Source organism: Actinia tenebrosa, unplaced genomic scaffold, assembly GCF_029948245.1.
Source record: "Actinia tenebrosa isolate PJP-AT-01 unplaced genomic scaffold, QUT_ActTen_1.0 PGA_scaffold17__23_contigs__length_9995812, whole genome shotgun sequence".
Classification (NCBI taxonomy): domain Eukaryota; kingdom Metazoa; phylum Cnidaria; class Anthozoa; order Actiniaria; family Actiniidae; genus Actinia; species Actinia tenebrosa.
Genome location: NW_028292577.1, coordinates 8,932,614 through 8,960,380, shown reverse-complemented (window position 1 = coordinate 8,960,380; position 27,767 = coordinate 8,932,614). Strand labels below are relative to the sequence as shown.

The 27,767-nt window shown below is 36.2% G+C and overlaps 4 protein-coding genes and 1 long non-coding RNA gene across 5 annotated transcripts; 3 read left to right on the top strand and 2 right to left on the bottom strand.

Moving 5' to 3' along the window:
• The first annotated feature begins 210 nt into the window (after window positions 1-210).
• LOC116298423 (guanine nucleotide-binding protein subunit alpha-12) lies at window positions 211-8,162 on the top strand. The gene is made up of 3 exons (XM_031706901.2): window positions 211-752; window positions 1,387-1,437; window positions 6,126-8,162. The coding sequence occupies exons 1-3, from the start codon at window positions 297-299 to the stop codon at window positions 6,693-6,695; spliced, it is 1,077 nt and encodes a 358-aa protein (XP_031562761.1). The 5' UTR covers window positions 211-296; the 3' UTR covers window positions 6,696-8,162.
• Window positions 8,163-9,497: 1,335 nt separating this feature from the next.
• Window positions 9,498-20,323, bottom strand: LOC116298427 (hydroxyacylglutathione hydrolase, mitochondrial). Its single transcript, XM_031706907.1, has 9 exons — window positions 20,169-20,323; window positions 19,554-19,747; window positions 18,762-18,826; window positions 17,720-17,837; window positions 16,437-16,542; window positions 15,483-15,586; window positions 14,675-14,776; window positions 12,337-12,416; window positions 9,498-11,635 (listed from the first exon to the last, which is right to left on the bottom strand). The coding sequence occupies exons 1-9, from the start codon at window positions 20,269-20,271 to the stop codon at window positions 11,545-11,547; spliced, it is 963 nt and encodes a 320-aa protein (XP_031562767.1). The 5' UTR covers window positions 20,272-20,323; the 3' UTR covers window positions 9,498-11,544.
• Window positions 20,324-20,398: 75 nt separating this feature from the next.
• Window positions 20,399-21,723, top strand: LOC116298428 (uncharacterized). The gene has a single exon (XM_031706908.2). The coding sequence runs from the start codon at window positions 20,485-20,487 to the stop codon at window positions 21,451-21,453; it is 969 nt and encodes a 322-aa protein (XP_031562768.2). The 5' UTR covers window positions 20,399-20,484; the 3' UTR covers window positions 21,454-21,723.
• A 1,371-nt stretch (window positions 21,724-23,094) lies between these two features.
• On the bottom strand, window positions 23,095-27,693 carry LOC116298429 (oxidized purine nucleoside triphosphate hydrolase). Its single transcript, XM_031706909.2, has 3 exons — window positions 27,118-27,693; window positions 25,824-25,969; window positions 23,095-25,418 (listed from the first exon to the last, which is right to left on the bottom strand). Exons 1-3 carry the CDS (start codon window positions 27,267-27,269, stop codon window positions 25,246-25,248), a joined length of 471 nt encoding a protein of 156 aa, XP_031562769.1. The 5' UTR covers window positions 27,270-27,693; the 3' UTR covers window positions 23,095-25,245.
• On the top strand, window positions 23,476-25,143 carry LOC148910429 (uncharacterized). The gene is made up of 2 exons (XR_016120063.1): window positions 23,476-23,603; window positions 24,559-25,143. It is a non-coding gene; the product is annotated as an uncharacterized LOC148910429 (long non-coding RNA).
• Window positions 27,694-27,767: the final 74 nt, after the last annotated feature.

Here is a 27,767-nt window from a genome sequence, read left to right as displayed (position 1 = left end):
AGTTTTTTTTATTGCCGTAAAATCCACTCCAAATCTGTCAACATTTTATTTAATTATTCTGTTACGAGCCATGAAATATGTGCTGTGTTTGTCTTTGCTTTAGCGCTCTCTATCGGCTTTATTACTGCGACAAGGAAAACATGAACTACATGTTCCGGTCTTAGAAATAGTTCATATTCCATTGCGAGGTCGTGCCGCTGATCAGAATCTCGATTCTCCCAAGGTCGTCGCTTGATCTGTGCAGTCAGTGGGTGTGGAAGAAGCGACCGAGTTGAAGTTCTGTCGTGTCTTCCACCATGGTGTTCGAAGGCTGTTGTTTGACTCCAGAAGAGGCCGATCAGAAGACTCGATCGAAGAAAATAGACAAACAGCTAGCTCAAGAGAAGGCACAGCTTCGCCGTCAAGTTAAAATCCTACTGCTCGGCGCTGGGGAAAGCGGCAAAAGTACATTTCTCAAGCAAATGCGAATCATTTATGGCAAGGATTTTAGTGCAGAGGATCTCAACGAATTCAAACCCATAGTCTATAGCAACATTCTGAAGGGAATGAAGGTTTTGGCTGACGCTCGAAGAAAGCTAAGGATAGATTGGGATGCTCCAATAAATGAAGCAGAGGCCGAAAAAATTTTAACATTTCAAGCTCCTCCACGAATTGATACAGAACTGTTCTTAGAATATGCACAGAGTGTGACCAATTTATGGTCAGATTCAGGGATTCGGGATGCATTTGAACGCAGACGTGAATTCCAACTGGTAGGAGAAGTTTCTTTTGCTGTTGTATTGCTGTACGCAAGCTAGATAGAAGTATTACCCTACACTCTTGTCTAAGTAGCTCTTAGGTATACTATTGCCCCCAAACTTCGATCCTATGGTTGTCGTTATACCTTGGAGCAGAAAAGCGAAAGAGCTGCTCTTGATTACCAAGTTGGTTTTGGGCGAGACAAGGTCGACGATCGCCCTCAGTATTATGTTCTCTATCGCTATGCGTAGAACTTGTTCTGACTCTCTATTAAATCTTACTGTTTGATTTCTCATATCTCGATGTGGCTAGCGCATATGGTTGGACATCGAACTATAAAATGGCCAACTGAATCGGGGAACGGCTTGGGTTGACCTTTTTTTTGCCCCTGAAAATGGCCAACCAACTTTCCTCGTGTCTGCGAGACATTTTTCGCTCGTCTTGATGCTTCATCGCAGTTAATACTGTGATTTCTTTCTTTATTAAAAGGCTTTTATGTCGATACCCAACCTATTAGTTGAATTTTTGAGAAGATTGAAGTTGATGAATGTGTAATTTAGTGTTTGTTTTGAAACTAGTCTGCCTTAGTTTGACTCGAGTAGCAAAAAAAATTTCATCGAATAACAGGAATTCCTTCTTCTCTTGCAGGGCGATTCAACCAGATATTTTCTCGATAATCTTGAGCGGATATGTAGGCCGGTAAGTAATCTTTCTCTTACGTTGAAAATTAATTATATTTGTGTCCATAATGAGAGAAAATAAGAGTGATGTTTGGGTCATTGTTCTTTGAGTGGCTGATAGTAAACACACTGTACTTGTGAAGTCTATCTCCTTCGAGTAAATGAATTTCTTTCGCTTCGATCGCTGTCAGTGGTCTCGAAATTGAAGAGACTGAGAATTTCGTCTTATTTAAACAGATCGTTCGATATTTTAAATGAAATTATGGTCTCAGTTATGTTGAGTTGCTGTAACGTGCCGATCTTGAGACCAGCTCTTGTAGTGTGCTTATTGCTCGTGCCGGCAGTGAACGAAGGTCAATGTGCATTCTTTGATCATACTATTTGGTGTCTAACAGAACAAAACTGTATCTTTTTCGTCTAGTTCGAGGTTTAATTGTGATAATTTGATCCCCTGAGCCGAGGATTGTTCCTAGAGCACTCACGGAGATGTTGACTTGATTTCCAACACAAGATAGACTTTAATGGTTGCAGTCAATTCATGATGACTGGTGCCAGGCTGTGAAAAATGTTGCTATAAATTGTTAGTCCTGTATCAATATAAGAGAGCACAAGAAGAGATCATTTATAAACAAACCGATTCAACACGATGTGAAGAGCTATCCTTGCCGTCGGTCGAATCCAACCTTAACTTGACTCTTGGCTGTAATTAAGAAAGACTCTAGCTACTGCAAACCAGCTTTGCAATGTTTTTTTACATCGCCTTTTAAATTGCAACTGTGAGTCCTATTTCAAGGATCTGCTAAAAAGAATTCAAGATCTTATGTGTGGTTTTTCGGTTGTAGAAGGGTTGTCTTCTCGTTTAACGCCCAGTTTTGTGCCCATCCTTCGTCTCCAACACCATATACTCGATTACAGACGATTTAAAAACCATTACTATTCATTGTTGCGAGCTTTCTAAGCTTTTAGAAGCGATCTTAATTTCTACATTCCAACGTATAGTCAAACTCTTTAATACGATCCGAATAAACTTAAAAGAAATATTTGTGTAATATATCAAAGTACGCTATTTGTTTTATTAAATTTTCAACCTAATAATAAATGATGCTGTGTTGTAGTGCGAGTAAGAAATTTATAATTGCATTTTTTTCTAAATAGATTTAATTTTTGCGTCTAGACCCCCTTGTGACCCAATAGTGATACCATAGCTACCGTCTTGTAATAAATCTGTTTTTTCAATATACGATCAGTAACAACGCCCTTCTGCTACAAAATACACAGCTCTGGAATGCTTTGGAATTTGGCAAGGAAATTCTTCTAAAAATCACAAATAAATATTAATATTCTTGTGTACTTGGCTTGATTAAAATTCCTAGTAACGAGAAAAAGGTTAGAATGGTGTTTTAGCTCATGGTTGAATGATCTTTCTTAGTTTTATTCTTGGTCTAAAATTCGAAATGAATTAAGTTTGCACAGCAATCCTGTATGATTCATACCGACAGAAATTAAGCTCATAATACTTAAATCAGATATTTTTTATACTTATGCATGTTATTAACTTGAATGAGCTTTTCATTGGCATATTATTGTCAACTTGGTTATCTATTTTCTTCCCTGTGACTGGCTTGCGAGATAAGACTGCTATATGGATCTTATGGATCTCCGATAGGAAGGGTATTGAAGACAATGTGGAGATGTTCTGAAATATCAAGATAAATATGAAAACCCTATTTGACCCAAGCTTGGCAGTCTACAGTCCTTCAGATTTTAATATACAATTACAGCTACCTAGATTTCATCGATCATCCTACCAGTTTTTGAGATTATTTCTTCAGGAGGGGGAGGTTATGTGAAATTATCAATATTCAGCTCAACAAGCAAGATATTTATCCTTGATTTTTGCTATTCCTTTTAGCTTTTTGAAAATTTAATAACCACAGTATGGGTAGATTTGAAAACAATCAGCAAGGCTAAGGATATATAATGTATATAGAGTGGTTTTCAAAAACCAGTGAAACAAAGTGTAATAACTAAGGTGTAATAAATTGTAATACACCAAAAACACGAACGAAAATCAAAAAAAAAATGCGGACAATAAAGTGTATTTAAGTGTAATAAGTTAAAGTGTATTTCACAGGTTTTTGAAAACCACTCTATTATTCTGAAAATAGCAGTAAAAATGTAGTAATAGTAAAAGTCAAAAGATTATATTATAAATTCTCTGTTTGATATTCATGATTATTCAGTTTATGTTACATCTTGTTTGTGATAGCTAGAATTTATTGCCATAAGCAGAGGTTAAAATTCATAGTTTTCTTATTTTAATCAGTATACATAATTACTTGTTGGTATAGAGTCCTCAGTGCTAACAAAATGAACAAAATGTTGTCGTCGTTTTTGGCAATGTGTTGGGTTAGATAGTCAAATGCATCTTTTTTGTGTTTTCAAATGTAACACATATATGTGCAGCACTCCCTTGGTCTTGGGAAAATTTGCACTCATGTTTAAGTGAAAATAAACATTAGTTTTACAATTTATATATTTTTTACAATAATTTGGAATTGTTAGCCTAGTTTTACCTTGCTACAGAGAGAATGGATGAAGAACATAACAGTTTTTGTTTTGCCCAATCGACAGAGTCTTTCAAAAAATCAAATTAGAATTTACGAGTTGATTTTTGCAATTTAGAGAAAAAAAAACAGCAAGCCCACAGAAAACAATTGAACCACAAGAATTCTTCTTACAAAGAACTTTATCAAGAACTGCTGCATTAGCAGCTAGTCTACACTACCAGTGCTCGAATCCCCTTCCTGGAATGACAATTATTAAAAATGGAAAATAAAGAGCTAGTTAAATATATATGATAGAAAAACATTTGTCAGATTTTTAATCCAAAGTGGCTAATTGATTATCAGAAAGCTTGTAATGATTGTGTTTTGGTAAAAGAGTTTTTCAGTTCAATTAGACCAAAGTTACGCTGATTGTTTGTCTAGATGACTATTCCTTAATTACTCATCTTGACATTCAAAAATTTTAATTACACTTAAGTGAAAGACGTGCCAATTTTTAAACAGTGTTATAACAACTTGACACGATCCAAATGAATTTGGCTGTGCATTGGACAAAAAAAGAGTGACATTTATGTAATTCTTCACTTTATTTTAAGTTGCTTCAGTCATTGTTGTAGCATATACCTAATGAATTTTATGCCGTATGACAACCTTTGAAAGCAAAGCTGATTGGTTGGAAAAAGATGAACAGCTAATAGTTAAAACTTACGATGAATCAACCACAACATTTATTTTCCACAATTTTGAATTTAATGACCAGGGTGGCAAAGGGATTTGCATCATGTTTCACAGATCAAAATTTCTAAAATTCACTCAATACATATAATTTTGAGGCACAGTGATAAATCATAATTTTTTACTGAATTTTTATTTTTCACGAAATTGAATCAATCATTCATGGATCACACATTTCAACAGAAAATTCATGCATCACGGTAACCCTGGAATTTAGGAATTACCCTTAATATTTGCTGTTTTCACTTATTGCATTAAATGCATTTATTTTAGCCCAAATCACACATCGCCTCTAGCCCCTGTGACACCCTGAGTGGCTAGCATTTTAAGTACTGACAGGTGTTTGTGTTTGCAAACATTGATGAAAGGCATCTCTCATTAAAATTTCTCAACCATTAGACAAAAAAATCTCTTTGTTTCCATTGCAACGAGAATCTGCTACAGCTGTGACATTAACATTGATAGGGGATGTCTGCTTGAATATAACGTGTATACAACGTTTTCCAAAAAGGTTCTGAGTTCTATAGAATAGTCATTGCTATGGTGAATGTTGGCATAACATGGTTTTCCAAGTATCGGCATCAGTTTTATTCCTCTATATATCACTTATTTAACTGCTGGGACATTTATATAGAAGAACCAAACTGACCACCAAACTTCTACACAACTGGAATTGCAACTTCAGTATTCACAAGACAGTTTTGAAATGGTAGTACAAGCTCATTATGTTCACCTTTTTAAAAGTAGTATTAAAGTTGTGCAGGTAGCAATATAAGGGGACAGGTAACTGTAGAGCAAGAAAGAAGCAAAATCATGTATAAAAACATGAGGTATAGACAAGTGTCCTTTTGCTTCCTGTGAGCTCTATAGCTCTGAGAGTGTCTATATTGCAGTACAGACACAAAATCACACACTGAGTATTTTTACACAAGTCTGTCTTCATTCATTCATTCATTATTGAAACAGTGGCCAGCCAGTCAGTCCTCACATAGTATCTAAAGTAGTAGCCATCTGGAACTAAATATGTGAATAATCTTATTAGTTACTTTACCATAGCAGTCCATTATTCTTCCAAGCAATATGGCACTGACAGGTTGCAATCTGTGGTGTAGCCAAGGTAGATTACGATCAAGAACTTCTCTTTTTTCATTGTCTCTTCTTCAGAAAGTTTTATCGCCTTCATCGAGAAGTCTTTCATAAGACTTATCTTTCTAATGAGATGTATAGCAATTTTGCACCCTAGTGGCTGATTGACAGCTGTAAATAAGTGTATTTATGAAGACAAATGTGATGCTTTCCTTCTTGTCATTGGTCAATGATGATAATATCTTCAGGTGTGTCAAATAATAATTAAGAAGTTGGAAAGAGATTTTGATCAAATTGTTTACTTTTGATTTTTCCTCAGGACTACATCCCTACAAAACAGGACATGCTCCATTCAAGAAAAGCAACTAAGGGGATAGTTGAACATGAGTTCATTATCAAGGGAATCCCATTCAAAATGGTTGATGTTGGGGGCCAGAGATCTCAAAGAGCCAAATGGTTTCAGTGCTTTGATGAAGTCACATCTATCGTCTTCCTAGTCTCATCCAGTGCCTATGACCAAGTGTTAATGGAAGATAGGACAACGAATCGTCTAGTGGAGTCCTGTAATATATTTGAGACAATTGTCAACAACAAATTCTTTGCCAATGTGTCCATCATCCTGTTCCTTAATAAAACAGATCTTTTGACAGAAAAGGTCAAACATACCAACATCAAGGACTTTTTCCCTGCATTCCAAGGTAACCCTCATAAGCTGGAGGATGTGCAGAACTTTATATTACAAATGTTTGACAGCAAGAGAAGAGAGAGATCTAAAGCACTATTCCACCACTTCACCACCGCTGTAGACACGGAAAATATCAAGTTTGTGTTCCACGCTGTAAAAGATACAATCCTACAAGAGAATCTGAAGGCATTAATGTTGCAATAATTGTTACCCAAAGAGAAATGCTATTAGAAAAAAAATATCATCTATTTTCAAAGAAAGTGCATCAAACAATGGACATAGTACTAACATTAGTACATACTTGTACTGTACTGGTAAAATTACTGGGATACAAATGTGTCCCACAGGACTTAAATAAACTTCATCAATTTGGAATAGTGTACAAATGAATGTTTGGTGTCAGAAGAAAATGCCCTTCAAATTGCTGTGCCTTGTGGTGCTGCTGCTTCCTAACATCACCAAACTCGCTGCATTTGGTTACACGTTGCTGAAACCTTGTCAAGAATTTGACCAAATCAGCATCAAGATTGAAAAGACTCAAATGCCATAATCAGTTCAAGTCTTAGTTTGAATGCAGAACCAGTGACTGGAGTGAAGATTTTTTTTGGTACATGGACTGTATCTAATTCAAAGTTCATTGGTATGTGGGACTGCACTGGGAGTTTGATCAGACTTTTTAGGAGTTATCATCCTGCATTCAGTTAGGTTCTACACTAGGACAGTGAACTTTATTGTTATTATCTATGATTATTAAGATGGATGAAAGATACCCTTTATTTTGGGGCCTTTTGATTAAGAAAAAATGTAAACAAGCTGCCAATCAAACCTATTATTTAGAAAATTTCATGCCAAAATAGTTTGTGCAAATTTTATTAACGTCATAAATAATTCAATTACTCAAGTCTTGATTTTTTAGATATGGTAGACATTTACATTGCAATGTTCTAGAATGTTATCAGTCAATTTATATGTATATTTTCACAAACATTGAGGTCAAATGTTGAGTATGGCCCTGTAAATTTTGTTTTATCTGGCTTTTGACACCTGTCAACATTGTGTATAACATTTCTTTCTGTATGTCGAAGCTGTCATTCTGGGCCCGGTTGTACTAAGCCTGGATAGCACTATCGGATGGATAAATCTTATCCAGTGAATGAATTTATTGGATAACAGCATTAACTTATCCACTGGATAAGGATTTATCTGCCAGATAGTGCTATCCAGGCTTTGTACAACAAGGCCCAGATCAAATCATTTCTTGTGTAGATCCTCAAACATTGCATGCAACTATGAGCAAATTAGTTGTAGTGTGTCAAGAACACCTTATACTTTAAAGATAATGTCATAAGAGTGGAAAAAACTGCTATATATGTTGATGTATTGGAAAGAATGGGGGACCCAAAGATGCCCCCTGAGGTAATCCATTGAATCTCAAATTTTTGTTGACTCTTAGAAATATTAATTCTCACTAGTTGGAGACATTTTATTATAGGAAGTAAAATGTAATGTAGAACTAAAACTGTCATCTTAGTTTGTGTGAGCTTTAAAGCATTTGTCAAATGTGGTATTGTATAGATAAAGTATATTATCTTTTCTTATATTTTTTATGTCAGAAAAACCACTTGAGTTTTGAGTGGGCAAAATAAATGTATGTAGATGAACAGGGACTGATGATGTGGTTTGAGTTTTGAACTATAAACTAATTTGTATAATCTTGTGTTTTAATCCAAAACTTTCTTGAAAGTATTTAATAGCGCAGCGCACTGATTCTAAAAGTAGCTTAAAGATTCGGACAAATATGCATTCTGTTTAACCGCTACGAGGATTATACAAACCGATTTTATTAATATTTACTTAAAGTTACAATAATAACTCGTAAACTAAGATCATCTGCAATCGGCTATGAAAATTATCTGCTGAAAGTAAACTTGTAAGTTTGTTTGTCTGAATTTCGCCTTTGTCTTTGTTTTTATGACATCAAGGTTGCGCTGCGCTATTATACTTCCCTAAATACGGTCTTTAATTTTTGGGTCTATTTTACAGAAGATTTATATGTACAAAGATTTGCAAGGAAAAGTGTTGTGAATGACTTTTCATTTTTATATTCGCAAACTATAACTAGACTTGATAATGTTATAATAAAGGGGTAAACATTTTGAATAATACTAATGATTCAAAGTAAAATTTGAAAAAATATTTACAGTGAGAATTCACTAATGCAGAACTTAAAACCCATCAAAATATTACATCAACGAGCTAATAATATTTCGTCTTTAAAATATTGGGGTAGTATGTGTAAAACACATAAATCTTTAACATATTATTTGAAAACATTAAAATATAAAGTTAACAGGTTATGTATATATTATATGCAATAAAGCAGGTTGGGTAAGTTATTGTCAAGGTATACCTAATCTTCACCTCAGTTTGCTCCAATTATTATTGAAAAAAACTAAATCAAATTAAAATATTTATTTTTGATTCTTATAGACTGTATTATGAACTAAAAATTAAACACGGCTAGTTACATAATGAGAAAGAAGCAATAATAATTTGATTGTAATCACAAATAAAACCAAATCACCTATAGATTCATTTTCCTGTGTTTTGTCACCAACGAAATAATAATAATAAGTTGCTAATTGAGAAAGCTATTCTAATAATCCGACATATAATTTTTGGGAAGCTAATGCAGAACACTATAACCTATAAAAAGATGGAATATTAATGCCCTGGTTAAATTCATGCTTGGAAAATAATAATAACACACAGCTCGATAAAAACTACTCAAGATTACCACAAAGTTTGCTCTTCTATTTTCTTCATTGTCATAAATTTTGAAAATGAATAATTTTTGTTGACAAAGCTTCATTTTGCACTACAATATTATTTATCAAATCAACTAATTAAACTACAACCTAATAAATAAGCTATGTTAATTGATTATTTGACTATTTTACTTATTTAGCCAGAAGACTGTAGAGTGGAATTGCCTAGAAAGTCATGTTTATATTTCAGAAACTTTATTTTTACTTTGTTTTCTATAACATGAACTAAAAATGCATTAGATTTTATGAGAGTCAAAAATAAAGCTTTTGATGTGGATGGTACCTTGCTGTGAGTAACCATTAGTGAGCTGACTTGTATAAAAACATAAAAATATTAAATACTACAAGGTTATTCTTGAGTTAGAGCCTGGAAGCATACTCTACATGTACTGCCACCATAACTGACAGCCAAAAGCAACATACAGACATCCCAGGAAGTGATAATAAATAAGGAGTTAGTGGGTTAGGGCGTTCCGATAAGTAGGTTACAGTTGTTGGTTGGGTTTTGGGAGTATGAAATTAGACTGCTGCCTTATAATTAAAAATAGTACAAACATAGAACTTTTCAGAGATAGCCGATAGCATTTAATTTTGGGTATCCATAGGGGGGTCTGCATAACACTTAACATTAATTCCCATCTACACCCTCATTATGGTCTAGCTTAAGTACAAACATATTTTGTTCATCTTTCCATAAACTGTGTTATTTGTACCCAAGGTAGACCACAGTGCATCAGGTTTATGGAACCTCGGAAAAGGTCTAGGCCTATTGGAGTACTATTCTTTAGCTTTACTTTTTTTATTATTCCTTAATAAAACATCATCTCTAGGTCAAATGGGAAGAAAGTGATGTTGTTTGTTCCGTTTATGACAGTACAAGAAATAGTGTGGATTCTAGCTAGTGCTAGCCGACCCCCTTCCTCTCTACAGTACCTGTAAGTCTAGAACATATCCCCCTAACTAGAACAAACTAGGCAAAATTATTAATCTAAAAGATAAAAAAATTGTTAAACACATAACAGTTTAAGATTTAATTAAGCTGTCAATATTTTAATGACATGTTTAAAGATTGTATTGATTTTTAAAAATAAAACTTATATACATTATCATATACACGACTGCAGCTGAAACTCTATGAAGCCTAAGCCAACAATAGCTGAAGTAAAATAAATAAACCACGGACTTCTAAACAAAGGAATGAAACAGTATTTAATTTTAATTCTATTTTTTTATAAGCACTTAATTTTATAAAAGTAAATAAACTGACATAACAAACCAAATTAAGTTTGTTTTTGTGTCGTTTGAAGTTTTAATTCAATCATACTAGAGTATGATTACCATAACCCTTATATCTCAAGGTATCTCCAAGGTTTAATCAGGTTAAACAGGTATAATCAGGTTTAATTACCTCCTGGTTTAATCAAGTTTCTAAGAAAGGATTCCAGGTGTCTTAAAGGAGTATTTTAAGTAAAAAAAGTTATAATGAACTGAGAATCTTTTATGTTTTTTTTCAACAATAGTACTTTTCAGAGTTCTCTGCACCATCTTAAAAGGCAGCTGTGCTTTTGCATCAAAGCGAGATGAACGGTGAGCTTGGAATGATAGAAACCTTTGTATAACACCTTGGAAAATTATTCATGTCTCTATCATTGCAAGCTTGCCATTTGTCTCGCTTGGATGCAAAGGCATGGGTACCTTTCAAGATGGTGCAGGGGACTGCGAAAGGGACTATATATTGTACTCTTAAAAATGGATTTCCAATATCAGGAGTTTTCATCATTTACTAGTGAACTGGGGTCCCAAGGGATTTGAGGGGGTTTATTAAAAAATCAGGGTAAAGAGTGAAGGACCACACAAAATAATCTTGCACAGCCCTTTTGAACAGAATCAAAAACAAGGGAGGGGCAATTTTTATGCATCGATGAATAGGCGGTGAGAATTTTTTGTTCAGATTACTAAGTGAATCCCACCGTAACTCCTCCTCGATAAAACCGAATGGTTCCTTAAGAAGTTTAGCAAATGCCAATGTTCTTTCAGGGTGATTATAAGGATCAAATTTAACCTAGTGTGCACATTTACATGTATTTATGTCTTCCTACCTCAAGATAAAGACTGGTACTGAAGAATTCTTTAACTACTGTTGGTTTAAAAATTAACTCACTAACCTTAAACTTACTACTATCCTGGCACTGTGTACACTGTTTTTTCTTGCTAGTGGACTTGTATCAAGCTTTGAAGTTATCTTTTTCTTTTCTCAGTGCTCCCATGACATCAATTGGATCACTTTTTCCTGTGTATTTCTTGAGACTCTCTTCCCTGCCGAAGCAATTTAAACATTAATACTCATGAATAATTCATAAACCATGGGTCTGACTGGATCGACCATACTCATCACGTACATGTACATTTATACCTGATAAAGTCCTCTTCATTAGTATTCAAGTGATGACACGTCTTAAGTATATCTAAAGACTAATGATGATGACTATATCAAAGTTAAAGTTGCACTCAAGTTTAGATGAAGACTGAGAGCCTCATCAAGGTTGGTCTCGGTGCTCTAAATAATTCCATTTATTTTGTCAATAGAGATGAGATCATATAATGCATACATGGTCATCCACCCATCCACCCATCCCTCCCAGGGACGAATGCAGGACCATTTTAAAGCACAAATAACGAAGTAGATAACACCTTATCTAGAGGTGAGGGGTATAGGGGGTTGTACACCAAATGCACCCCTTCCTTAGATCTGTCCTTGAATCCGTTCTCCAATCCACCTGATGATTCCAGCTGATCACCGGAAACACGATGTTACAGTTGTGCACAATGTTCACGAACAATACTCGAACACGATAATGAACATCTCACGAAATGCGCATACAAAAAAATAAGCGTGCGGCACTTTCAAAAATGCGGGAAATATTTTTCTCTGACAAAAAAATAAAAAATAACAGTTCTAATGATGACCTATGTTTCTAAAACTCAATCTCTCAAAGCAATGATTAACCTTTACCTACCTAACACGCATAAAAGGGTTGAATTTAAATTCCTGTCCGATCGTTGATGGAACGGTTGGTTTATTCTCCCGCCTCGCATACTGTAGACGACAAAAAAAGTTGGACAATTATAGCAAGAATGTTCGCGATGAATTCTTTTAGTTTCCTCTGCAAGAGATAGTCTGCCTCTACACTTTTCAATGTGTAATCTGCTTGGTATGAGGATACCGCTGCAAGGCAAGTAACATTGACACTTTTAACAGGGTCTGGAAGGGTATTCGAGGGAGTTGGGAAACGGATAAAATATAGCATGGGATCCGGGGAACTAGAATAAATCTTACGTGATTCGGGATATTTACATCCCGTGCTTTACGAGAACACATTGCACACGCGCGCACTTTTCGTTGCGTCATTCCTATCTTTAAAAAAGGTATTGTAATTTGTGTTTTATAAAAGAGAGAAAAAACTTGCTTGCTGTGCTGTGTGCAGTCATAAAGCACGCGGGGGTTGGCAGAACACTCGAGAAGTGTCCAGAAGCACTCTGCCAACCCCCGCGTGCTTTATGACTGCACACAGCACGCGCGCGCGTTTCCTATTTCTTCAATAAATAAAATAAATATTCAAACGCCTCTGAATATGTTGACTAATGTGGGCAAAATGTCGCGGGTAGCAGGATTTCGGGGAAAAAAAATAGAGCCTGTTTCGGGATCCGGACCCCTCTTGTTGAGACCCTGTGAAACTTGCATAACAAATGATGTTCCCTTTTACTCCGACGAAGGACTAGCGTCCGAAACGTCAGTAAGTTTTTTCATCTTTTCACGGTGTATAATTTACCTTTTCATCATAACTGTAACAAATGATGGGTAGTTTATTGACAGGAATGGAATTCAGTAGAGAATTGAAAATTATTCGCGTTGGGCTAGATTGGAGAGATTTTAGTACGACCGCGAGAGTCTCACGGCACGCACGTATATACAGCTATTTCAAAAAAGGTTGGTGAAGGTTTCGTTGCATGCTGCTTACTAAGCTTTACCGCCATTTGCATTGCTACGCGGCCACCACAGACAAAAATCGCAACATGCAACATGCCAACATGCAAGACCCTCACTAAACGTTTTTGAAATAGCTGTATGAACGAGTGCCGTGTCCGAGAATTTCGAATATTTGCTGATTTATCCAGCCTGCGCGCAACCGACTCCAGGATAAATATTTTTGGCGTATTGTGGCTGCTGCGCGTTGAAGAAGATCTTAGTCAAAACCCTCGCTTTTTCTAACTTGTTTTTATTTTCTTTTCTTTTTACTTATGTGTGTGTGTTATCATTGTTCAAATTCGTTGCCATTTTTTCATCTATCCGTTCTTTCTTCCACATTTTCCCTAGCAGCTGCATTTTGATGATAAAGGAATAAAGTTTGATTGATCGTCAACCTATCCTGGCGTTAGGAATAACTGGACACGTCGATGTTCTTAGTGGAGTCAATCAGTCGTAAAAATAAAGGCTTATCACTACAAATTTCAGACAATCTAAAAAGAGATTGTTTTAATAAGGAATGCCTAACCGCTTCTCTCTAACAGGGAACACCTTTGAACGATAACATATAGAACTTTCTTTTGTTCCTCGCCTGAATAAGATAGCTTTTTCACCCCGACGAACAGTTCAAGTTGCGAATCGTCAGTAAATAGGAGTATTATTTCTGCTAAGCTATGTGCGTAATTTTATGCCATGGTTGTACTTAGCATTAATTCACCATTTTTACAGATAAGGAATAACTTAGTTTTGCAATCGTGAGGAAGATCACCCTTTAAGCGATGAACAGCTTCCATATGTGTCTTTTACAATTGCCCGCCAAAAAAATGAAGATCTATAATTCCCCGTCTTTCTAAGATATTTTTTTGACCTTTCGTTAATTTTTTCATCATGTTCGAATGCTTTAGCAGAATTGGAAACTATTGTTTTGTCCCCCAGATTGAGCTGCATAATCCAAAGTGCTGCAAGGGGTCTATCGGTAGGGCATCGGTAGGGCATCGGTAGGGCATCGGTAGGGCATCGGTAGGGCATCGGTAGGGCATCGCAGGGTAGGGTATTGGTAGGGCATCGGTAAGGTATCGGTAGGGTATCGCAGGGTAGGGTATCGGTAGGGTATCGCAGGGTAGGGTATCGGTAGGGCATCGGTAAGGTATCGGTAGGGTATCGCAGGGTAGGGTATCGGTAGATTGTCGGTAGGATGTTGGCAAGACGGTCGGTTTTACTCCTCCTTAACGTAATTGCCATCATTTTACCCCCCACTTCTCCCACACTACAAACTACCTTCCTATGCCCTTGGTCCTGTCCTCATTGCACACGAATAAAATACCACTTACTTGGGCCCATTCCAGTCTCTCCTTTACGTCAGGGTTGTCTGGCTCAACCGCTTGTGCAAATTTTAAATTCTGTTCGGTGTACTCATGACCACAATAAACGAGCTGAAACAAAAAGATCAGATTTAGCTTGTGTGGATTTCATGCAGTGCTGCAGGCGTAACTATCTAAATTCCACTTAAGTTGGGATGCACACAGAGCTAAAGCTACATGGGCGGGATTAGGATTAATTTATGATTAATGCAAACAGATTCCACAACATTATTTTATTTGAAACAACTATTCTTAAAACGCATAATATAACATATTCAATAAAGGTTTTTCAAATGAGACCTTTACTGCTGTAAAGATTTAAGTTGTCTGACCTTTTGCTGTCTACAACATCTTCAGACAGTAATAGTGTACGATTCTCTGACAATGCCATAGACTGCGAAAGCACAGACAATCTTAATTCTTCAAAACAGTAACCAGCTGATCTGAGAAAAAATGTTAGTCAATCACAATCGAAAATATTTGCACTTTTTTTTGTTAAAATTATTGATTTTGGGCCACCAAATGAAGAAAAAAACCTGGTTGCTTTTGGTAACGGCGAGGAAATAATTGAATTTTCTATTTTTATTGCAATAGATAAGCGGGCATGTTTTTGACTTTTTGCTAGTCAATTTTTGCAAGCTCCATGTCATCTCAGTTTTGCAGTGGCGTCCTTTCTACATCACTATTTCAGTTCAGCTGGAAAGGGTTTCCTGGAAAGGCCTTAATACGTTTGTATGATGTTGCTGAAGGACAAATTGATTGATAAAATATAACATACTGTTTCACAAGGAAGAGTACCCAAGACTTCAATCAGTGCTTTGTACATCTCAGGTGGTGTGCCTTCAAAAAATCTGCCACACCCACCACTAAACAAAGTGTCCCCTGAAGGAAAAGGCAGAAACATTAGCGGGTAAACATTCTAGTTATTGTTCATGCCCTCATTCTTTTCATCGGAGTATACATGCAACAGACTCATCATTCAAATGTGTAGCTTGTATTTAGTCCAGATGACCCCTCCTTCGACTGGCTTAAAGGGTCAAATAATGGCCAGTCAGTTGCTGGCCATGACGACTGGCCAAATTAGTTTTAGCTTGGTTATATCATTTGTAAATCAATAGGTAACTTGCATTATAGCATCATTTACTACCATTTCCAGAATCCCTTGCAAATTTTCCTATTGCCTATTGCCTATTGCTGATTGGAATGGCACAGTCTTAATGTGCCATACCTGGCTTAAATAATGGTCAGTCAAGTTACTGGCCATAATGACTGGTCAACTTAGTTTTAGCTTGGTCATATGTCCTGTAAATAATTTGACTCTAATTAGTGAATGTTTTTATTATTCCTAATAGTTCATCCATGGTCTGTATGATTATATAGTGGCCACAGAAAGCCATTCGGCATCACCAGCTCAGGATGCTACTGTATGAATTTTCTTTGTGAGAAAGGCTCCTATCACACATGGCCTGTATGATTATATAGTGACCACAGAAAGCCATTCGGCATTACCAACTCTGGCTGCTACTATGTGGATTGACTTTGTGAGAAAGGCTACCCATGAATGGGGATTGAATTAACATCATTTGTCACTCCATATCAAGCCGCCTGTGGCAAGGTTAAGGAGCACAGCACATTATAAAATGGCAACTGGTCTATATATATTAGTGTATAATTTACCTTTTCATCATTACTATATATATTAGTATATATTATTCTCTTACTGACTCTATACCTGTGAATACTGCACTAGGTTTATCTTCAACACCACTCACTAGGTAGCAGATATGACCACTTGTATGACATGGCGTAAACAAACACTTGACATGTAAAGTACCAACCTGGAGAATGGATAACAATATAACAATAAATTTTATATATATTTCATAAAATTATATTCTCATACACGAGAATGACTTTATTTACACCTATTTCAAAAAAAAAATGTTGTAATTGCCCAATAGGCAATAGTAAATAGACAATAGGCGAGAAGAGATAGGTTATTCCAAGATCCAAGAATAGCTGGAATGACTTGTGTTTTTGCTTCTCATTCTTGCCAAGAACATACATTAGTGTTGCGGCTGAATTTTTTAATGTCCGCTCTCAGCCACCGTAGATAGGTCATTCAAATAAGTCAAAGAACATTAAATGACAAAATGCTGGACGACAAAGTCGCTTGAGATGAAATGTCAAAATGTCTTGTGACAAAATAACAAGAGGAAATTGATCAAAAAGACAAACCCACTTTGTAATATGGCCCTAAATCACTTTGACTTTTGAACTTTTGACATTTTTGACTTTGAATTTTTTTATGTCCGCTCTCGGCCACCGTACCTATCAGCTATTGCCTTTGGTGATGACAATGTTTATTGAAACAGGTGTATACACAAGATATCGATGAGCAAATAAAAACTTGTTACAAATACCTAGGTCTAGGTACGTCTCAATAGACATGGCTAATGAGATGTACCTATTGCAAAACCAACTTGACATATTGAAATTGATATTTTTTATAACGTGCAACCACTGCTGACATTCCCCTAAGTAAGTTAGCTAAGAGTACGAACAGGATTGATGGTAAGTGGTACTGGTTCTGATATGTACTTGGCATAGTCTCTAAATATGTCTCGGCTCATGGTCAATGGAAATAAAATTTGATCGATTTCGAAACATGTTACAATAAGGGCTCAATAGTAACAAACACTACAATGAGTGTGAACCATCCAAAATCACTTAAAGCACAGACACACAATGCATCTTTTTCATGCAGCATTGTATGCAATGTGATGTTGCAAAAACAAGATTGCACTGTGCGCACAGGTGAGATTTGTTGCACCATTGCAAAGGTGGTCACATGGTGTGATCTCGAACTTTTTGGGACATTGCATAAAAAAATGGTGAGTCCTCACCTTTAAGGTAACTTTTTCAACCTACATACATCATAAAATACCTTTACTAGGGTCAGATTGATTTCTAGATTTGTTATTAATAGGATTAGAGTACTGGTAGGATACACACCTTAAACTCATCTCCATGTGATACTTTCTTGTTCAAAGCACCAATCCTATCATCACCTCCACAGACTGTTAGCCCACTGACCAATGAAACTAGCTCTTCATTGCCACCTGCGTGATCCCTTGAACAGAGATTAAACTATGATCATAACCAAGATAATAGTTGTTAACACCCATCAAAATATGGCGACAAATTTGAATAACATAACTATTGTTCTCGACTGACTATTCTCATGTTCATGCAAAGTATACACAGTAAAAGCATTTTCACATGTATGAGAGGCTAGTAGTCAAGAACAATGGTTATTCAAATTGGCCATCATATTTTGATCCAGTGTATACTGCGCATTCTCTAAAAATATCATGAAACATGATGAATTTTTTACTTTGATAAGCAGAGAGTGCTTGCCCAATTCTCCCAAGCCAGGGGCTCATGTATAAAGTATATAAATGTTCATCCTTCAACCCCTTCGATTATCAGTGCTTTTTAATTACAGGTACTTAACTAGAGCTACATAAACAATAAGAAAAGTTGAAGAAGACATGGAGATCGTGAGGATTGAACCGTGGACCTCTAGCTCTGAAGACCATGCACACCATCCAAGAACTGAGCTATGCCTGCTCATAAAATAAGGAAGACTAATGAAGACTGGCAGTAGGCAGTCCAACTTCCATAATAAACATATCCTGTGTATTGTGAATTTATCTATTAAGAAAGTCAACTTGATAGATAGAAAACAACATAATGAACCATGAATTGTTAAAAAAAAGCCAAGTTTACGAACTGAGGGAAAAAAAGATAAACTGGTTTCGATATGGAAGTCCTGACGGAATAAAATGAGAGCTGGGATTCATATGTTCAACTCATTTGGGCTGGAAAAATGGGAAGAGGGCTACCTGAAACTGGGAAAGAGATTTCACCTTCAGGGCCTTCATGACAGCCAGGTTCAAATTATAATAAATTCTATACACATATGTGCATTCTAAAAAAAATATTTTACATTGATATTTGCATACTATAAATTAATATATTATTATCATTGTACCAGTGGTGGTGTGTCGTCAAAACTGTCGTCAATGTAACCTCTTCCTCATTTACAGCAGACACCACCTGTATGTGGATAAATAAAAAAAATAAGTCATTTATTTAATTGGTCGTCTAGTCAGGGCTGGAAAATATAGAGTCAGAGTGGCACTTTTTACTCTGAAAACCTTGAACAATTTTCATGTTAGATGTGAAGTTTTCAAGCAGCCATGTTTGTTTTCACAAGTGCATAGGTTTTTCAGACTTACTGGTATACACTGTATATAGAGCAGTTTTCGTATGACTGTGAAAAGTTCAGTGCCGTAACCGTCATGTTTTCTAGAATATTAATTGGCTGATTTTTTTCTCACGCAATGTGATTGGCCTGTCAGTAATGTGACCTTGGTGTGACTGTGTCTTTGCTGTGTTCCGGGTATTTGATTGGATGGAGAGTAAATTCTCGAGCAATGTGATTGGTCTGACGTATCCCTTGTTGTGGTACGACCGTGTGCGTGCTGTGCGCTTTTCACAGTCATACGAAAACTGCTCTATGCCTTTCATGGGGCAAGGTCACGTCTGTGCTAAGAAGATCTATCCCAATTGGTTGGATACAATAGAAAGATAAACAATATAAACAAAACAATAGAACGAGTTGGCATAATGAAAACTATTGTTTATTTTGGCCAATCTCGACAGCTCTACGTACTTAGTAGGTGTGACATTAGTGTTTTCATCACCTCAAACCCCCAACACAGACAACCCATGCAGTTGAAAAACACTCCTGACCAAGGTAATAAACCTCAGGATAAAGTACCTTTTTAGGCTCTACTGGATCTACAATAGCTGCTTCTTTGGTGTTCTCATCAATCAAGAGATACATGTAATTATCTGACAGGGCGGGAAGGAGTCTCACTCTCATGTCGTCTTGTGATATCACGATTTGTTGAGAGTGGCTTTTGAATGCAGACGAAATTGTCAGTTGTCTTGTGAAATGCTTGGTTATTGGTCCTGAATAAAATAATAAGACATTATTAATGTAATAAGTATTTATATCTATCAATTGTGCACAATGAACCAAAACAAACTCTAAGCTCAGTTAGTATCAGTAATGGTTATAGTAAAAGCAATAGCAGCAGTGAATATATTTAATTGTCAATAAGAGGACCGACACATACAAAACTGAAGTCAATTTGTTAAATTTATAGTAATGGCAATCGCATTGACAATGACAATGAAAATGACAATAGCACTAGCACTAGCACTAGCACTAGCACTAGCACTAGCACTAGCACTATTAATAATAATAGTATTTCTTTATATGCATACGGGTTACATGCAATTAATTGAAAATGCAATTTGGCTGTCTCACATTCAGGTGGTATCTTTCCAAAAAAAACATGAAACAGAACGTTTTCTTTTTGCTCCTTACCTTTTCCTTGGAAAAAAGAATCTGCAGTTAGATGATTTCCCTTGCAAAAAACAAAACGACAGACAGAAAACTTGAGAAAATTCTTGCAACCTCGAAGCCACATTGGGAAAATTAAGGAAAAATTTGAATTCTGAAGTCCGAGGAGGATTAAAACTAGTAGATCCAGGCCACTCCACTCTCGCGCGCAACGCCTTGTGGATATTGACATATTGTTTTTCATCTCTTGAAAAAGTATTCCAAAAATTTCGTCTTACGGTCGTCATCTCAAAAAGTTCTGCCTTTAGGTTAAAGGCAATCGAAACAGGAGAGAATTTTGATGATGGGAATCGACTTGGAGAACTTTGATGACAATGTTCCAGCAGAATTTCTGTGTCCTTGTTGTCGGAAAGTGGTTTACTATCCCTTAGTAACCGATTGTTTCCATGTGATGTGTGAAAAATGCTTCAACAAACGAGCAAAAAGACGGCTGAAATGTCCTGCTTGTGGTGGTTCGATGGGAGAAGGAAACAACAAGCTTGATTCGTCGTGGAGAAGAAGATACGAAAGGCTAAAAGTTAACTGTATTAAGGGATGCGAAATGGAAATGTCGTTGGGGGAATTGGAGAGACACTTGGATGAAGAATGCCCTCTTGCTTTCGCACTATGTTCAAACAGTGGATGTTCTAAGAAAATACGAAGGAAAAATCTATCTGGGCATCACAAGGAGTGTGATTATAGGATAGTAATGTGTGAAAATTGTGGTTTTCAAACCCGATTTGTTAATCTAAGGACACATCAAATTGTTAGAAGATGTGCCCTACGCAAAAGCCTTCACATGATCGTCCAAAGCAGACGAGTAATGGATGCACAGGTTAAAGAACACAAGCGTCAAGTGGATGAAGATAGTTTTAGGAGAACTCTAAATGAAAGAGACATGGAAAAGACTAAATTGTGGACTGCAATATATCGTAACAATCCAAATAGAATGTTGTCTCGCAGTCCCAGTCCAAGTAGATGTGCCAGTGCTGTGGAGATGGCTGATGGACATGGCTCTCCAGATGGGTACAGGTCAGGCAAGGGTGGGTCAGTTACTCCAAGGAGCACACGATCATATCCTGACTGTGTGTCATTGTGCATGAATTGTAAGAAACTATTCTTGGAGGACAACAATCATGATTTAGCATGCCAGTGGCATGAAGGGGTAGGTATTAGATATTATTATCATATCCCAGGGCTTAGAATAACGGCTGGTCATCGGACGATATCTTTGCCAGAATTGAAACTTCTCCTGCAATTCACTACATAGTATTTAAAGCCCTGTATCATATATTGCTATGGTGTCTGGCTATTCTTGTTGTGTGTGCAGACTAGACAATTCATTTAATATGTCTAGTTAATTCAAAAAATGGTTTCGTCAACCAGCTCAATCCCACATGACTGGACTGAAAGGGAATTTGGATAAAAATCATTTAAATCAAAATATTCTTTGTGAATTGTTACCACTATTGATAAAATAATAATTATCTCTAATCTGTATTTTTTTTTCATGTCATTATTGGATATGCTATTATTAATAAAGCCGGTAAGTCTCAGTGTTTTGATCTCCAAAACTAGCTAATATCATGAAACCAATATCTAATTCATATCCATTAGCTACATCATACTCAAACAAGCAAAGTGACATTTTCTTTTTTTTTTTCTTTCATGCCTGTGCCGATAAGATCATAGATGTGGTAAGTAAATTACCAAGATAAAAATATTTTTGGTAGTGTAAATCAATGATATTGTCGGCTGTTCAATTACCATTCTATAAATTATTCAATAGACTCCTCGCACTAAATCTCTACCTGTCAAAACACTTGAACATATTAACATCAAAAAATATTTCAATCCTCAAGAAGGGAATTCTTTTGTTTTGACCCCCAGATTAAGAATTAGTGCGAGGGGTCTATATGATTCTGCAATAAATGATGTTTTATGAAATTGGTTAAATGATTTAAAATATTGGCCATTTGTTGTTACATTGTTGTCCTAAAACAATATGCATGGGTAGATTGTTTACTATAGATAATCATACTTTAAACGGCAGATCATTAAACTAATCTTGCGTTTTTGCTTTCTTTCATGTTCCACAACTTAACATCGATAGTTTGTAAGTATATTGAGTATATTCTTTCATATTTCCGATATTTGACTCAGTCACAACTTCTACTTTAAATATCAATCTGATATCTAGCATACAGCCAACTAACAAATGTATTTTTGTTTCTTTTTTCTTTTGCAAATCTCTGGTTTACCTTGAACACCACTAGGGGGTGAGTTATGAAAAATAAACAAGTTTGTATGTTGAGTGTCAGTGTCAGAGCTTCTGGAACCTAGGGTTCAAATTGTTATTTTATGATTATCAGACAAGCTTTGTGATAAAGCTTGGTTCTCACTAGTGTTGAAGCATAAGCCACACAAAAAATGTTTTCTATTCTCTTGTACTTATTAGGCCAAACAAATAAGTGTGTTTCCTGTTGCGGGACCAACCCTAATTTTCTTGCCAAATTTTGCCGATCCTAATATTTTTTTCATTCCCAAATGTACCACAGGGTTCTCAGTAAGCTCATTTCCACTGTTGTATCAGTAAAAAAAAAAGAAAAAAATCTGACCTACCGACCCCAATTATTTTTCTCATGCAACAGGAAAAACACTTACTTTTTTGTTTCGCCTTATATAAATGTGAGCATTTTGTTAACATGTGTCTTCTCTCTTTTCTTTATTTTCTTATGCTTTGCTGTACTGCCTAATATATACAGGGGGTGAGTAACTACTTAAGTATTCAATGTTGTAATCATTCACAATTTAAGTGGGCATTATTGTATATGACCAGTTGTCCAGGTTCTGCAGGCATCTCAAATAGCAAGGCATCAAGGGTCACCCACAGGGCAAAACAAATCAAAGATGCTGAATGACAACCCTACGATCTTTGAGAAATAGTCCCCTTCACAGTTCCCTGCACCATCTTGAAAGGTAGCCATGCCTTTGCATCGAAGCGAGAGGAACGGTGAGCTTGCAATGATAGAGACCCGTGAATAATTGTACAAGGTGTTAAAAAAGGTCTCTATCAGTGCAAGCTCACCATTCATCTTGCGTCGATGCAAAGGCATGGCTACCTTTCAAGATGGTGCAGGGAACTGTGAAGGGGACTATTGGCTCAGTTGTAGAACCATCCATTTATTTTAATTGATCTCTTGTCAAATTGTCTTGTTACGAACCATAAATGTCAATTGATTCCATTATTGTGACAAAAGTTAGAATGACACATAACCCCTTGTGACTCAAGATGGCCACCACATTGTTGAAGAAGTCCACTGAAATAAATGCTGGTGATTCTAAAAAATGTGCATTTTTCTTTTTTTATGACCTTCATTTCCTGGTTGACTTGACTTCTCATGGTTATAACATAAGATGGTAAGTAAATTAGACTAATTACCTTGGACGTAATGTTTTCCCATTTCAGATCACGCCATTCTCTTGAGAATTAGGTTATTTGAATTGTATTCATATCATTTTGTCTTGCATGAATGTTTAACAAAGAAATGATACAGCTGTAGGGAATGACACGTGGTCTGAAATGGGAAAACATTATGCCTAACCAAGGGCTTTCGCCCGGAATAACCTCGTTACCAAGCACTATAACTTATCTATATTGCTATATCTTCATGTATTTCATAAGTGCTACACGTCCACATATTCTCACTTTGCATCATAATTACTGCGACCTAACATCTATTTCACCCCAGCCTGCTCTCAGTCTGACCTCTAGCTCAGCTGGTAGAGCATCGGTAGTACAATTCCGAAGGTCGTGGGTTCGATTCCCAGCGAGGTCGGAAATTAATTTTTCTGAATTTAATTCCAAGGGCTTTCGCCTCATTCCCAAGCACTATAACTTATCTATATTTCTATATCTTTATGCCTAACCAGGTGATCTCGCCTCGATGAGCGCAAAGATTATTTGTCAAATCGAACAGTCCTTAATACCCAGTCACCTATTTCATAATATCTCACAGTAATCAAAATGGCAGCTGGTGACAACACCAATATTGCTTACTTTTATTGCATTTATGCTTTGTTTTAATTAATTTTAATTTCTGATAGGGCAAGAGGAAGCTTTCATGGTGCATGTAACATAGAATTTTTCAATTTAAAGTTATGTTTCAGGTCGTATTTTAAAAAGTTAACTCAAAATACGACTCCATTTCAAATTCATCATGGAACTTTTGGCGATGCAACAAAATGCTTCTGAATATTAGTTAATAGTAACCAGAAGTGAGTGCGCGAGATCACCTGATGCTAAAGATGTATATTCATCAAGCTTTTATCCTTGAAAGTATTTGAAACTTACTTTTAAAACATATCTTTTTAGTGTCAATCCTGTGGGAAGCTTGACAATCTGGAAGGCTGTGTCAGAGGTTACCATGTGGCAGTTGCACAGCAAACACAAAGCAGAAGTCCAAGACAGTCACCAAGTGAAACATTTTTAACGACAACTTAGAATCTTCAAATTCATTCAGCTATGAAGTTTAAATTTGATTGAAAAATGCCAATGTTATTTTTTTCTAGTCAGAGTAAATCTCAAAAGCGTCATTCCTAGACAAAATGTTAATTTAATATCCCTATTTTACTATATTATACATGAAAACTTAAAAGCTAATCTTTAAATATAAGCACCACTCAAAAGGAGTGGAGTAGAAATGTGTTTTTTTGAAAGTTTTTTTTGTAGCTATCTGTAAATCATCCTTGTAAAGTTATTTGGAATCAAAATGATGGAGATTTCTTATTTGTTCAGTCAACTGAGGACTAACTAACCTAATTCTGATGTTTTTTACATTTTAAATTATCATTATTTTATAGAATTTAACATTTTTAGATCAAACTTTCAAATTTTGTTAATATCATTCTAATCCATTACCTTAAAGTAATGCTTAATTAAAATATGAGTTTGAAACAGTGGCAGCCATCATTGCGTTTGGGGTATATTTTATGCTGTCCTTTAAAAGTTTATCATTAAAAACAACTAAACGGTTTATGATATCTATATAAATGCCGATTATTATTTATCTTCAATGATTTCTAATCTCTGCTCTAAAATGTTTGAGTGCCCTTCAAACTTAAAGTAACCATCAAATCTCTTGTTCTGAAGGAGAGAAGGAAGCCACAAGATGTCGTCGGGCCACATATCCTTGTATGGCACTTCATCATGGTTGAACCATTGAGGTCTCATTTCTGGAATTACCAGAAAAGATTTTAGGAAAATAGTGGCAAATGAATCTAATCTTATCTACACAAGAAAGAATTCCCTACATCCCTTATGTGTTCACATTGTTAAATGCTTGTTAAATCCCAGTCTTGATGTAATAATGCCGCCGCTGGGGTGCAGTGGTTTCAATAATTGACGAGTCGGGCCCGTTGCTAGGACCTCGAAAAGAGAGGTTCGTTTTTCTACCAATCTTAGCTATGCCATTTCTTGATAAACATTTTGTGTTATTGGATCTTATTGCATTTTTTTTTTTTGTATAGGGGAAGAGGGGGTTCATTTGAACCATTGAACTACCCCTAGCAATGGGCCTGCTAGTGCATAATTCCAGAGAAGTCAATTTTGTATCCCTATGGGAACCAAGAGTAACATACCTTCAGTTTCTGTTGGTTCTCCTTCAAACTGCTCTACTCTAAACACATGAACCTCAAGTATTACTGGATCACCAACAAATTCGAACTTAAGCATTCCTGCTTCAATAAGGCTTTTAGCTTTTATGCAACATTCTTCTAAGAGCTCTCTGAAATGGCATAATATAGATCGGCAATGTTACTAATAAAGGCATGAGGCATGTACATGCATGGTTAGGATCAGAAAACTGATTGCAGTTCAAACTAAAAGCAGCATATTCTTCTAACAGCTCTCTGAAATGGTATAATTTAGATCGGCAATGTTACCAATAAAGGAAGAACTGGCCATGAGGCATGTACATGCATGGTTAGGAATAGAAAACTGATTGCAGTTCACACTAAAAACAACATAGCTATAAAAAAAACCTTGCTTTAATTTCCAGAGCAGCTCAATTTGGAGGACAAAACAATGGATCTTAATTCTCATGAGAGTAAAATCCTATTGTTTTGTTCTCTAATTTGAGTTGCCTCCAGAAAAGTGATACAAGAGGTCTATTTAAAATTTATAATTACCTAAGATAGATGTATCAATATTTTTGCACAAAAGTACAAAACATCCCAATTTTGGCCCTGAGGGTAGTAGGGGTGGATAACAAAGGTTTTTGTTTTGTTTTTTCTTCAATAAATCCTAATTGAATTCTTGCACCCAGACACTTCTTAAAAATTGAATTTTTGCTAGGAAAACGAAGGGTGATCATAGAGTGGCAGCACAGCTCCCCCCTTGAAAGCCCTCCCCCCCCCCCCCCCCCAAAAAGAAGAAAGAAAGAAAGAAAACCTCTGTGACCAGCTAGAATAAGGGATGGTATATGGAGGATGTTGAAGACTGAACATACCTAGGTAATAGCTCACAAGCAGCCCATAAAGGCTTTGCACCATCACGTGGTGGCAGCCATGACAGGAGGCAGCAGAGTCTTTTCCCCTAGGAAACTGAATTCTTTCTCATGTAAATCAGATTAGACCAGAATCAATTATTCCTGCCCCCTGTCATGGCTGCCATCACGTGATGGTACAAAGCCTCTATAAGGGGTCGCTTATGAGGGAATGTATGGGAGCTAGTGGTGAGATGAAGATCTAGAAAATACATTTCAATAAACAATTTGTCGTAAAACTTGCTGCAGTCTCCTTAGGTAAAAGCTACTTCTTGACCAAGTCGGTTTAATGTACTCTATATTTTATTCATACTCCACGATTCTATTTTTGATCTTTTACAACTTTCATTCAAAGAAAAGAAAATGGAGAAGACCAACTTCATGTTTACCTTTTAGCAGCTTCTACGATAGTTTCATTTGGTTCAACTTTCCCGCCAAATCCATTCCACCGACCCACACCAAAACCACGTTTCTTCATCCCAAGTAGAATTTGTTTGGAATTATGGACAAGTACGAGCGTGAGAAGCTTATTCTTAGCCATGATACTCGATAGAAAAAGCAAGAATTCCGAAACATAAAAATTCTACCTTAAATTTCGTATCGAAAACAAAGCGTTTCCCGGTTCTGTTGTACGCGCACGTGAGAATACCAACAGGAATCCCAAAGGTATCTTCTAGCACACTGCCCCCAGACGATGACGATGATGATGATAATGGCAGAATTATATTTGTTTTTGATGGAATACAGGTTTTTTTAAATACACATGAGCATTGATGCATTATACCTATTTAAATACCCCCCAAGCCTTTTTCTATTTCCTAAAACGATGGATTATCATGTGTGAGAATAAACCCATCCGGAACCGGAAGTGAATGTGTGGTTCTTGTCAGCGGTTCTAGGTCGTGAGATATGCGCAATGTCATAAAATGCCTCGTAGATGTTTTCACTTCCTGTGTTTGCATTTTATATTTTTGTTGTTGTTTTGTTTTCTATTTATTGATCTCCAATTTTGTAATGGAAGTACTTTCTCACTCAAGTA

Excerpts from the sequence above, each read along its gene's own strand:
- LOC116298429 (XM_031706909.2), bottom strand. The coding sequence starts at position 27,269 with ATGGCTAAGAATAAGCTTCTCACGCTCGTACTTGTCCATAATTCCAAA. Across the intron at positions 25,970-27,117 it reads ATCGTAGAAGCTGCTAAAAG|AGAGCTCTTAGAAGAATGTT; the intron begins GTAAACATGAAG and ends ATGCCATTTCAG. Across the intron at positions 25,419-25,823 it reads AGAACCAACAGAAACTGAAG|AAATGAGACCTCAATGGTTC; the intron begins GTATGTTACTCT and ends TGGTAATTCCAG.
- LOC116298428 (XM_031706908.2), top strand. The coding sequence starts at position 20,485 with ATGATGGGAATCGACTTGGAGAACTTTGATGACAATGTTCCAGCAGAA.
- LOC116298427 (XM_031706907.1), bottom strand. The coding sequence starts at position 20,271 with ATGTGGCTTCGAGGTTGCAAGAATTTTCTCAAGTTTTCTGTCTGTCGT. Across the intron at positions 19,748-20,168 it reads TTCTTTTTTCCAAGGAAAAG|GACCAATAACCAAGCATTTC; the intron begins GTAAGGAGCAAA and ends TATTTTATTCAG. Across the intron at positions 16,543-17,719 it reads CACATGGAGATGAGTTTAAG|GTTGGTACTTTACATGTCAA; the intron begins GTGTGTATCCTA and ends TCCATTCTCCAG.
- LOC116298423 (XM_031706901.2), top strand. The coding sequence starts at position 297 with ATGGTGTTCGAAGGCTGTTGTTTGACTCCAGAAGAGGCCGATCAGAAG. Across the intron at positions 753-1,386 it reads GCAGACGTGAATTCCAACTG|GGCGATTCAACCAGATATTT; the intron begins GTAGGAGAAGTT and ends CTTCTCTTGCAG. Across the intron at positions 1,438-6,125 it reads TTGAGCGGATATGTAGGCCG|GACTACATCCCTACAAAACA; the intron begins GTAAGTAATCTT and ends ATTTTTCCTCAG.